Consider the following 13121-nt stretch of genomic DNA (forward strand, 5'->3'; position numbering starts at 1 on the left):
GTTGTTTACTCCGACTGTTGTGATAAACTAACATCAGTGTTCTGAAAGGAACTCATTCTTGCTTTCATGTCAATTTTTTTTTATTTTGATGCTCTTCACTAGTTCTTTTATTCTTGCTTTTTATTTCTGAGATCTTTGGCTTTCCTAGTTTTCAACATGTGTTCTTAGGAACATTATTTCCCAAATTTTGATTGTAGAAGAATGCTTGCTGTTGGTTTTATCGTGTAACACCTACTTGATTTGGTATAGTGTTTCTAGATTTATATACTTATGTGTTTTTGTAGTGCTAAGGATTAAACTGACAGCCTCACCCATAGTAGGTAAACCTCTCCTATAGAACTGTATTACAGCACAATAATTAATATATATTCATTTCTATTCACATGTATGGGTGTTTTGCCTGCATGTGTCTGTGTACCACTTACATGCCCGGTGCCAGTATAAATCTTTATAAGCCATGAAGTTGGTAGTGTTTGGAAACACAAGGTAAGTTAGTGAAAATTTTCCAGTAATCGTGATTGCTTAAAAATTGTATTAGCACCTCTGCCCTCCTCCCAAAAAAGGAAGACAAAAAAGCACGCCTTTAATCCCAGCCTCATGGATCTCTCTGAGTTCCAGGACAGCCAAAAAAATTGTATTAGGCATTAAAGTTTGTTAGCTGTTTTTTTTTTCCCAGTATCTGTTACTATTGTAACATTGATAAATTTTCCTAAAGTGAGACCACTCTTAAATACTAACATAAACCCCACTTGGCATATATGTATAACTAACTTTTTAAATAGCAATATTTAACATAAAATGCATCTTTTGCTATTTTTAAAATGTATTTTATGTGCATGAATGTATATATACTGCTTGCATGCCTAGTTCCCTGAGGAGGCCCCAAAAAGGCAATCGATCCCCTGGAATTAAAGTTATAAATGATTTTAAGCCACCATGTGGGTGCTAGAAATTAAACCTGGATTCCCTGGAAGAGTACTCAGAGCTCCTAATTATTAAGTCATCTGTCTTAGCCCCACTGGTTTTGTTTTTTGTAGCAGCATCTCAATGTAAAGTCCAAGTTGGCCTCACACATACTATTGTAGTCAAGAGTGATTCTCCTGCCTCCACTGCCTGGGTGCAATTTCATTACACCTGGCTTCTTTCTTTCTTTTAAATAATAACCTTTTGGGGCGGGAGACCTGACTCAGCAGTTAAAAGCACTTGCAGATCTTTCAGAGGTCCTGAGTTCAATTCCCAGCAACCACACATGGTGGCTCACAATCATCTATATTAAGGTCTGGCGCCCTCTTCTGGTGTGCAGGAATATATGCAGACAGAATACTGTATAGATGGAGGGGGAAGTTCTTTAAAAAAAAATAGCCTTTTGGGACATGCAATCCTCCTGTCTCTTCCTTCTGAGTATAGGGATTATAGTTATACAACCATACCCAGCCCTTGTTAATTTTAATTTCTTTGAAGTATATTTAAACAATTTTGATTTTATTTAGTGTGTACATATTTAGTGCTGTAGTGCTTATGAGGTCAGAGGACAACTTTCAGGAGTTTGAGTCTCCCTACCTGGATTCTTGGAATTGAATTGAGTTTCAGACTTGGCAGCAAGCACCTTTATCCATTGTGTCATCTTATCACTTTTGATAGTCTTAATTTCTGATATGGTGAACCTGTCTGTATAGACACAAGGTCTTTTATGTCCTCAATAATTTAAGGAGTGTAAAAAGATCTTGAAAGAAATTACATTCTGTTGGAGTAGTGGCTCTCAGCCTTCCTAAGTGTGCTGTGGTGATTCCTCAATCATAAAATTATTTTCATTGCTACTTCATAACTGTAATTTTGCTACTGTTAGGAACCATAATGTAAATATCTTTGTTCTTCAGTGGTCTTAGGTGGCCCTGTGAAGGGGTCGTTGGCCCGCGTGTTGGAAACCGCTGTTCTAAGGTGTGTCTCGGCTCATCGCTTGGTGAGCTTTTTATTTTAGCAGTTGAACTTCTTACTCTGGAAGACTTTTTTTTCTTTGCTTGAAGTGTTTCTTACCTCCATCCTATTCAATTCTTCTCAAATTCATATGACATATATTTTAAGCAAGCGTTCTACTGTTGAATTAGCCTGTTGTCCTGGGGCAGTGGAATCCTGCAGACTAGACAAGATTCCCCCCCTACTGTGTCCCTAAGCCATACATCTTGTCAGCCTGTGCTCCTGCATTATTTCCAACTAAGGGCAGAGATGAAATCTGTTACTTGCCTTTCTCAAAGAAGGCAATATATAAAAGTCCACATCTACTGCTGCTGTTAATGTGAACCCCTGGTTAATTTGTCTTCTGCTATTCAGAGTGCCAGCCCTTGGAGCCACTCCCACCTGTCCTCCTACCCGGTCTCCATGGGTAGTTTGAGTCCTTACTTGCCTTCTGTCTTCAAGTTTCAGGCACGAACTCTTACTTCCCATTGTGATTGTGGATTTCCTGTGTCATTTCTAGGGATCAGGGAAGACGAGGCTGCAGCATGTATTAATTTGTAGTTTGTAGCAGAGATTGAACTTGGCTTTCCTAGTTTTGGTAAGGTGATTGTTTCATTTCTCTTGGTCTCAGTTTCCACCGTGCCTCACAGCTGTAACCCTGCACTACAGCGGCAAGGCAAGGGGAGCCTGGGATACACTACGAGATAAAAATAGTTTATCTTAAGTGCCTAGCTTGGTGTGTGATGCGTGGTAGGTGTGCAGTAAGTATGTGTGTTACTGCAGTCCCTTCTGTACACAGTCACTACCATCATTAATCACTAGTTATTGAGCGTTTCCTGGACTGTCTCCATCTCACTTTGTGTTTGGTGGTGATATTTAGTAACCTGGACTCTTTGTGGCTTTTTAATGCAATTTTAGTTTTCAGTTTGGACTGTAGCTATTAGCCAGGAAGCATCATATTAGAAATTTTTTACAAATAAGTCACTAATATTCATAGTTATTTTTTGGAATTATTACTGTTTTATTAGATTTTTATACAAACTAATTGCCTCTTTCTTGTTTATTCTATTAACTGACAATTTTTAATTAGAAGCCAGTAAAATTTTTACCTCTAAATTTGCAGAGTTAAATAGCAAAATTAGGTTTTTTTTAAATTTGTCCAAAGATGTATACATCTTCATATACTATACTGACAGACTTTGATATTGCTTGTTTCAGCTTTACCATAAAAATCATTTTAAAAGATTTTTCTTTATTTTTATGACATGTCTCAGTGTTTATAGTCAGACAAAAAGTAATAATCCCACATCTCACTGTTGGACTTATCAAAGGCTCAAAATAAAATAGATCAGATCACTTTCTGAAACAAAATTACTTTATTAGTTTAGTAATAATTTGAGGTTACTTTAAAGATAAGAAGCAGCATTTGGGAGGAGATTCATTTCCTGCCTCCCGGCTTTATCTGCAAGAACTACATCTTTAGTGTCAAGAGACTGTGTATTTATAACAAAACTCTAATAAAGTCTGTCCTGGGCACATTGCACACCTGACTTGGTCATTGCTATCATCTATGGGGTCCCAAACTATTTCTTGTCTTTAAAAAGAGAAATATATTGTCAAGTCTATTTCATTAAAATTGTGCTCTCAGAGGAAGGATAATAAGACCTTTGACTCTTCTTCTGAGGGTGCTAGCTGTTGCCAGCATGGTTTATATTGATGCTTTTGAAAATAAGTTTGCATTCTAACTGAAAAAAACATACAGAATTTTAATTTTATTGGTAAGTTAAAGAAAGAGGGAAGAGATACCATTCTATATACATATGTTTTCATTAAATTTATAAGGTACTGGTTGGGAGGGGATGGGTTTCGAGGCAGGGTTTTCTGTGTAACAGCCCTAACTGGCCTCAAACTCACAGAGATCGCTTGCCTCAGCCTCCCAAGTACTAGGATTAAAGGCGTGCACCACTACTGCCAGCCCCTAAAATACTTGTTTTTCTATAACTAAATTTGGTTGTTATAACATGAGATTTAGAAAATATGTTCAGGGTTTTTTCTTTAATCAGGATCTTACATTACGTGTGTTAGAGAACTGTACTGTTTTCATTATAAGCAATCCAAAACTGACCATATATATTCACTTTATGCTACTCACAATTTTTGCTTTAACTTTTTATCTCAGAGAAATTATCATACAAATCAGGTCAAGTAGTAATTTCAGAACTGCATCCTTCATGACATTAGCACATGCAATATCAGAGACAGCTGTCTGGTGTCTGGAACTTTATTATTGCTTCAACAAAGGCAAGAGCCATTGACCACACAGCAGACTTCTGCGTAGTTACTAGCAACTGTCATTTCAAGGCACACTAAATCATCAGCTTACACGTGACTCTGTCTGAGGTGTCTGCTAGTTCCCTGTCTACCACATCCCTATCCTCTCTTACTTTCCTCTTTAAGCATACCATGCTGTGACTGATAGGTAATATATTATTTTTGTCTAGGTAATTTTTGTTTTGGTTTTTGTTTTGTTTGTTTTTTCAAGACATAGTCTTTCTGTGTAGCCCTGAACTCAGAGGTTCACCTGCTTCTGCCACCCTAGTACTGGGTTAAAGGCATATGTCACCATGTGAAGCTGGTAGTCTTTAAATTTTATTTCATTTGTTGTATCAGAGATTAAACCCAGGACCTCGTGCATGTTTGGCAAGTCTTCTACCACTTAGCTATATCCCAGACACTCATGTGATATTTGAGAGTTTGAGTTATAGATCTCATTTTTTTTCAGTTAAGATTGTATCTAACTGCACCATACATATTGACTATTTTACCCATTTAAGAGTAAAAACTTAAATCACCTTTAGCTTCCTGCTATTATAATGGTGCTTTAAGGGGCAGGGAGGGGAGGAATCATGTACATTTTCCAGTATAATGTCTACAAAAGTTTCTTTAGGGGTATGTATCCAGGTGTAGGAGCTTCTAATGTTTTCTCATATTGTTTGATTTTTTTTGTCTTTTAGTACATAAACTTTATCAAATTAGAGTGTTTTCTTCTATTTAGAATTTTTTGACTTTTTTTCTTTTTTTTTTAACCTTTTGTATGTGTTCTGCCTGAATGCATGTCTGTATACCATGTGCATACAGTGCCTGTAGAGGCCAGAAAATAACTTTGGATCCCCTAGGACTGGAGTATTAGACAGTTGTGAGCCACCATGTGGGTGCTGAGAATTGAATCCAGGTCTTCTAGAATAACAGCCAGTGATCTTAACTGCTGAGCCATCTCTCCAGCCCATCACAAAACTTTTTAAAAGATTTTATTTATTTTTTATTTTGTATATATGGATATTTGCCTATGTGTGTGTTGTATGTGTGTGCCTGGTGTCTGTGGAGGCCAGAAGAGTCACACATAACCAAAACTGGAGTCAAAGATGGTTGTGAGCCACATGTGGACTCTAGAAACTAAACCCAGGTCTTATGGAAGAGCAACAAGTGTGCTTAATTGCTGAACCATTTCTCCAGCCCCTTTTAATTGATTGCTGACATATTTTTTTTGTGTTATGTGTGTGGGTACATGCAATGACATGGATGTGAAGGTCAGAGAAAAACTTTTAGGAGTCAATTCTCTCCTACGTTGTGGGCCCCAGGGATCAAACTCAGATTGCCAAACTTGGTGGCAAGTGCCTTAACCTTTAACCTATTGAAGTATCTCACTATCCCCACACATTTGTATAAATCAAATAGATATCAAATGCATTTCTGAAACCTATTGAAAGAAGAGTGATGTTATTTTTCTTCTGTTCATGTGATTTTCTTTTATTACATATCTAAACATCAAACCACTCATTTCTTATCCAAATCCTTTTTGAGGAAGACTAATTTCTTTAAATTAATTTTTATTTTTAATTATGTGTCTGTATGTGGATACGTGGAGGTATGTGCACATGCGTGCAGATACTTTGGTTCAGAAGAGGGTATTAACCCCCGGGAGCTGGAGCTGCTGAAGAAGGTGGTTCAGAGTTTGGGTTGTGGTTTAGTAGTTGATACCAAAGATATGCTCATGGGCAATCCTGTACTTTGAGAATTCACTAGCTCTGAGAGGAGTAATCATCCTAGAACATCAGATATACAGGAAGTAAGAAAATAGAGTTAATGCTCTTGGTCCTTAGACGACACGATGGCATGTAGATGCCGACTATAAGGAAATGCAGTTATCTGTTCTTAGCCCTGGTTTTAGGTTTTAGGTTTGTTTATTTTTTTTATTTTTTTTTCTTTTTTGGTTATCGCACAAAAAGCTAGGTGTTATCCTCTTGCTTTCTGATATATTTGTATATGTATGTCTGGGCTGGAAAGAGGCTTGGTGGTCTAGATCGCTGGCTGTTCTTCACAGATTCCCACACCCACGCGGCAGCTCACAGCTGTCTAGAATTTCAGTTCCAAGGACATCAGGGCACCAAGCACACTCTAGGTACACAGATATTCAGACAAACACCCATAAACTAAGAAACAAATATAAGAAAAATAGAGAGGGCTGAAGACAAGGCTTAGTCAGTAAAGTGCCTGCTTCAGGTAATATTCAGAAACAGAAACCAGAGCTAAAACATGTAAGTCAAGTTGCTAGGCTGCAAAATCAGAAGTGTAATCTACAAATAAAAGGCAAATTGTAGTATAACACCTGAGTCTAAACTCTGTAAGTAAGTTATGTCTAGAATAAAGGTACTGCAGTGTAAGACTAACAGAAAGCAGGTATCCAAAAATAGGTGAGTCCAGAGTGTGTAGCCAGAAATAGGTCAAAGTCAAGTTTGTGTCCTCGAGTGAACAAAAGAAGCGGAGCTGCACAGGATAGGAGCTCATACAAAACTCCTCTCCGAGAAAGCTGGGTGGCTTTTGTTGTTTCTATTCTTGGCGTCTCAGTGAGAAGTGGCCTTAGTCGTATCAAAGCACTACTGATGTATCATGGGGAAAACCACATTTTTTTATTTTTATTTATTTATTTTTTTAATTTAGGACATTGCTTTATCTGTTATTTTCTTCTTTTTTATACATTTTTTATTGATATTTATTGAGCTCTACATTTTTCTATGCTTCCCTCCCTGCCTCTCCCCTCCCCCCTTCAACCCTCCCCTAAAGTCCCCATGCTCCCAATTTACTCAGGAGATCTTGTCTTTTTCTACTTTCTACTTCCCATGTAGATTAGATCTGTGTAAGTCTCTCTTAGTGTCTTCATTGTTGTCTAAGTTCTCTGGGATTGTGGTTTGTAGGCTGGCTTTCTTGGCTTTATGTTTAAAAACCACCTATGAGTGAGTACATGTGATAATTGTCTTTCTGAGTCTGGGTTACCTCACTCAAAATAATGTTTTCTGCTTCATCCATTTTCCTGCAAAATTCAAGATGTCATTATTTTTTTCTGCTGTGTAGTACTCCATTGTGTAAATGTACCACATTTTCCTTATCCGTTCTTTGATCGAGGGACATTTAGGTTGTTTCCAGGTTCTGGCTATGACAAACAAAGCTGCTATGAACATAGTTGAACACATGTCCTTGTGGCATGATTGAGCATCCTTTGGATATATACCCAAAAGTGGTATTACTGGATCTTGAGGAAGGTTGTTTCCTAATTTTCTGAGAATTTGCCACACTGACATCCAAAGGGGTTGTACCAGCTCGCATTCCCACCAGCAATGCAGAAGTGTTCCCTTTTCCCCACAACCTCTCCAGCATAAGTTGTCATCAGTGTTTTTGATCTTGGCCATTCTTACAGGTGTAAGATGAAATCTCAAGAGTTGCTTTGATTTGCATTTCTCTGCTGACTAAGGATGTTGAACATTTCCTTAAGTGTCTTTCAGCCATTTTAGATTCCTCTGTTGAGAGTTCTCTGTTTAGGTCTGTACTCCATTTTTTTATTGGATTATGTGTTCTTTTGGTGTCTAATTTCTTGAGTTCTTTGTATATTTTGGAGATCAGACCTCTGTCTGATGTGGGGTTAGTGAAGATCTTTTCCCATTCTGTAGGTTGTTGTTTTGTCTTGTTGATGGTGTCCTTTGCTTTACAGAAGCTTTTCAGTTTCAGGAGGTCCCATTTATTAATTGTTTCTCTCAGTGTCTGTTCTGCTGGGGTTCTACTTAGGAAGTGGTTCCCTGTGCCAGTGCGTTCAAGTGTACTTCCCACTTTCTCTTCTATAAGGTTCAGTGTGTCTGGCTTTATGTTGAGTTCTCTGATCCATTTGGACTTGAGTTTTGTGCATGGTGATAGATATGGGTCTATTTTCATTTTTCTACATGTTGATATCCAGTTATGCCAGCACCACTTGTTAAATATGCTTTTTTTTCCATTTGATATCTTTTGCTTCTTTATCAAAGATCAGGTGTTCGAAGATGTGTGGATTGATATCCGGGTCTTCTATTCGGTTCCATTGGTCCTCCTGTCTGTTCTTATGCCAATACCAGGCTGTTTTCAGTACTGTAGCTATATAGTAGGGTTTGAAGTCAGGGATTGTGATGCCTCCAGAAGTTCTTTTATTGTACAGGATTGTTTTGGCTATCCTGGGTTTTTGCTTTTCCATATGAAGATAAGTACCATTCTTTCGAGGTCTGTGAAGAATTTTGCTGGGATTTTGCTGGGCATTACAGTGAAGAAAACCACGTATTTTTAAGACAGGGTTTTCCTATATAGTTCTATCTGGCCTGGGACTCAATGCTGTTAGACCAGGCTAGTCCTGAACACACAGAGATCTGATTGCCAATACCTTTTCCAGTGCTAGACTGGCACCAAAGACAGGCAGTTTCTGAAATTTTAATTGTATAGTTTCTGAAATTTTAATTTACTTGGAGTGACACACACACACACACACACACACATATATATATATACATACACACATATATGCATATATATTCATGATATAAACATTTTCATGATATAAACATCTGAGCAGAGTTTTATTGGCGTCTCTTTACTGACAATAGTGTGTAGAGGTGGTGTCTTCTACACAGAAAGATCCTCGGGTGATGGTTTAAAATAATAAAACCATTTTAAAAATTAAGTTGAAATCTTAATTCTCAACTTCTGAAATATTATAGTATTTAATAAAAGTAAATATGTGTGCTTGATCTTCTCATGCACTTAGAAGCATAAACATGGACAATTTTAAGTCCCAGTAAGATACTAAGCCCAATTTTTACCTCTTTTGGTGTTCTACAGAGGAGTACAATTGGTTTTATCTTTAGTCTGAGCTCATAATAAAAATATCTTACACTCCTCACAACTCTTATGCAGGTTTTGCTTTTTTTAAAAAAAAAAATTTTATTTGTTTATTATGTATACAATATTCTGCCTGCATATCTGCCTGCAGGCCAGCAGAGGGTACCACATTTCATTATAGATGGTTGTGAGCCACCATGTGGTTGCTGGAAATTGAACTTAGGACCACTGGAAGAGCAGTCAGTGCTCTTAACTGCTGAGCCATCTCTCCAGCCCAGGTTTTGCATTTTTAATTAGTATAAATATAAGTAAATTAAGCCCATAACAGATTGCTGCTGAGTTACAGAACCATGAGTAAATGGTCTGTAAGTTAAAAGAACAGGGAAAACCAGACGTGGTGGTGCACACCTTTAATCCTACCCAGCACTGGGGAGGCAGAGGTAGATAGATCTCTGAGTTCGAGGTCAGCCTCGTCTACAGAGCAAGTTCTAGAAAAACCAGAGCTACATAGTGAAACCCTGTCTCAAAAAGGAAAAAAAAAAGCGCAATAACAGGGAGTTTTGATCTCATAAATTTCCAACACAACAGATCATAACTATGAGCTGTTTGAAAAGAAGCATTGATTCTTGAACTATTTTTTTCTTTAGCTAAGAGCTGTCTTGGGCAATGGATAGGTAAACTCTTGTTTCAGAACAAAAGGCAGTAGATACCTCTCTCCCCCCACTCCCCATACTTAAAGTACAGAATGACAGGTTAATTTCTGTAAAAATGAAAAACTTTGGTTCAGTTAAAGATTATGACTAGAAAAAGTTAATATAGCGACCTAGTATCTGTAAGTTTTTCAGATAGTTACATAGCCTCTTAATGCCAGCAACATTTGCAAAGCTGCTTCTCATTAATCATCACAGCCCAGGAGGCAGTTCAGCTAAATGGTGCTCAAAAAGTCTCACTAAATTCAATGTAGCAAACATTGGGTCGGTTGAAGCATTTTTATTCTCATAGAATAATTGAGGAGTGCAAAGACCCAAAGTCAAATTGCAGTTTCCTCTGAATTGTGCAATTTACAATGCCCATACTTGACTACATCTTTTATCTTTAACCCTTAGAATTGTGTGATGGGTACCTGTAGAATAAGTGCTAATATTTTTTTATTTGAAACTAAAATAAACCAAAACTTACTTACTTAAGTGCTAAGTGTTGGTGAATTAAAACATTTGCAAGGTTTCAGGTTTCATAGACTCTTTCCCTGAGATATTTTTGGCAGAAAATGTATTTTTGAGTATCTTTATGGGTTTTTGGTTTTCACTTTTAGGATGATTCAAATGCTTGTATTTGATCTTACTTTAATTAATCAACTAATGAGTATATTTTGTAGTTTAAGCATATTTACCCGGCCCTTTTCCCCTCTTTGAACCAGTCGTGTGTATATTGTGAGGTGGGAACTGTTAAATGGTAGGGATATTGAAGCAGGGGAATTTGTGTGAAAACTGGAACTCACATCCCTGAGCTGCTTTGTGAACATTATTTTGAACTTCTTCCTTATTATCTAAGGCTAATAATTAAGTGTTGGCAGTAGCTACATATCAATGTTTTGTTTTCTGATGTATGTTGTTGCTTTCTCTGATTTGTGAAAGGAAGACAAAAATCCATTTAATTTGCACTAATTAAAAGGATAGACATAAAATACATTGGAAGTATATATTATTCCTATAAATGTTTTAAATTGATAATCTGATAGGATATAGTGTTGTACACCTTTAATCCCAGCACTTAGGAGGCAGAGGCAGGCTGATTTGTGTGATTCAAGGCCAGCCTGGTCTATGTGGCAAGATCCAGGACAGCCAGTGCTACAATAGTGAGACTCATAAGACAAACAAAAATTTTATTGAAAGTGCTGCTTACTGGGGAAATTTGGGTTCAGAGGCGAATATATTTGACCACACTTTGATAGTGTTGTAACATTGTTGGTTCCATTCTCTGTTACTGAATACCCAATAGTAGGATTACTTAGTTACATTGTAGTTCTGTTTCTGATTCATTCTGAAACCTCCACCCTGTTTCCCCAAGTGACTACCTTGTAGGACTCTCTGTTCCCCACCTCCTTGTAGTACTGGTCTTTTTGATAATAGTTATTTCAACAGGATTAAGACAATCTTGTAGCTCCAGTTCGTACCTTCTTGCTATTTGTGATGCTGAGCGTGCTTTTTCATATGCCTGTTAACCATTTATTTGCATGTCCTTTGGGGGGGGTTATTTTTATTTTTTATTTATTTATTTGTTTGTTTGTTTAGAGGCAGGGTTTCTCTGTGTAACAGCTCTGGCTGTCCTGAACTTTGTAAACCAAGCTGGCCTCAAACTCCCATATATATCCATAGCTCATTATTTTGTATTACCCACTTCAGATGTATAGTGTACAAAATTCACAACCAGCTTTTTTTTTTTTTTTTTTTTTTTTGCTTTGCTTTGTTTTTAGTGCCTTAGAGCCTGTTCTGATGCATTACAGTGGAAGTTAATTTGTCTCTTAACATTTAGGGGGAAAGACTTTAACATTAATTTAATTAATACTACCTTTCTATTTTTAACTCTTAAGTAAGGAACCATTTGCCAACCAGAATACTGGAAAGGAAATTTAAATTAGATAAACAGTGACATTTTTCTGTCTTGCAGACCTCCGTGAGTGAGAGCCTTCAGAGGGAAGCTGCTAAGAAGCAGGCCATGAAACAGGTACGGGCGAAAGAGTTTTGGTACCTAGTACTGAAAGTTAAACAGAACAAATATGTATAACGAAGTTATCTCTTAAAATGTGTAAAGTATTTCCCAGTTTATACAGATTGCAGACTTTCTTTGTAAATTCTAAAGGAAGATAGAATTAGCTCTTTATGACAGGCTGTAGATTAAGCCACCTTTGCTTCCAACTGGTCTGGTATGGGTTGTTGGGATTTGTTTCTTTATTAAATTTTGCTTGGAACTCACTTGTCAGAAAAAAAAAGTCTAGCCACAGCCAAAGTGATTTCACAATTACTTCGAATTCATCTGCCAAGAAGTGGGGAGTAGCCAGGTCCTATGTAACAGTGATTCTATTAGGAGCACCCTAGTGACGGAAGCACTTCTTCCTGTGCATTCAGTATCTTTAAAAGTTTGAAAACTCACCCGTGCTTCTGACTGAGAAAGTATCAGTTGCTCTTTTTGTGGCACAACTAGATCTAAAATGTACTGATTTCTGCTTCTATAATAGCTTATCTCAGATTTGATGGTCCAAAGTATAATGTAGTCGGCAACGTTGAGAGTGTGGCCCAGATGCACCCGCTCAGCTGCCGCTGCTCTGCCTTCCCGTTGGGATCCCTCTGCTTCCTTTGTTCCCACTTTTACCTCTTCTGCTTTAAATCCAAACCAACTTTTACCGTGAAGTTTGGTTGCATTTACCAAGTTGTCAAGAAAATACGAACTAGGAAATGGATGATCCTATAATGGTCTTTTTTCTTCCTTGTCCTTATTTATTTGGACATGAATTATACAGAACTGACGGTGATGTTTTTTTATTTTACCTATTTCACTGGAAAAAATACTCTTTGTCATGAGTGAATAACATTTTAGTGTAATTACCCAGTTTGGAAAAAGTCTAATGCCAAGATTGCTAGCATTTACAGAATGAGCTAGTAATATGTGCACTTAGTAGGTTTATTTCTACTTTAAGGCTTGTGAGTGTGTGTTTGTGTTTGTGTGTGTGTGTGTGTGTGTGTGAGAGAGAGAGAGAGAGAGAGAGAGAGAGAGAGAGAGAGAGAGAGAGAGAGAGAGCGCCCTTGCATGTGTGAAGTCAGGAGTCAGGAGTTGGTGCTCCCTCCGCCTTGTTGGATGGTCTAGTCGTTACCGCTTCTGGCCTGTTTTCCTGTGTCTGCCTCCCACCCTGTTGATGTGTCCCACCACCTCCCACTCCTGTACACGGTTCCAGGGATTGAACACGAGGGTCAGTTTTGCTC

At 37.6% G+C, this 13121-nt stretch overlaps 1 protein-coding gene across 4 annotated transcripts in view; it reads left to right on the forward strand.

The window, feature by feature from the left end:
- Nsrp1 (nuclear speckle splicing regulatory protein 1) overlaps positions 1–13121 on the forward strand; it is a 33292-nt gene that overhangs the window by 12873 nt on the left and 7298 nt on the right. For all 4 annotated transcript variants that reach the window (XM_085695362.2, XM_085695363.2, XM_085695364.2 and 1 more), the window contains one exon: positions 11812–11868. In XM_085695362.2, the coding sequence (XP_085551488.2) occupies positions 11812–11868 (57 nt within the window). The remainder of the gene's footprint in view (positions 1–11811; positions 11869–13121) is intronic.

This window comes from Myodes glareolus, chromosome 9 (assembly GCF_982192425.1).
Source record: "Myodes glareolus chromosome 9, mMyoGla1.1, whole genome shotgun sequence".
In the NCBI taxonomy this organism is placed as follows: domain Eukaryota; kingdom Metazoa; phylum Chordata; class Mammalia; order Rodentia; family Cricetidae; genus Myodes; species Myodes glareolus.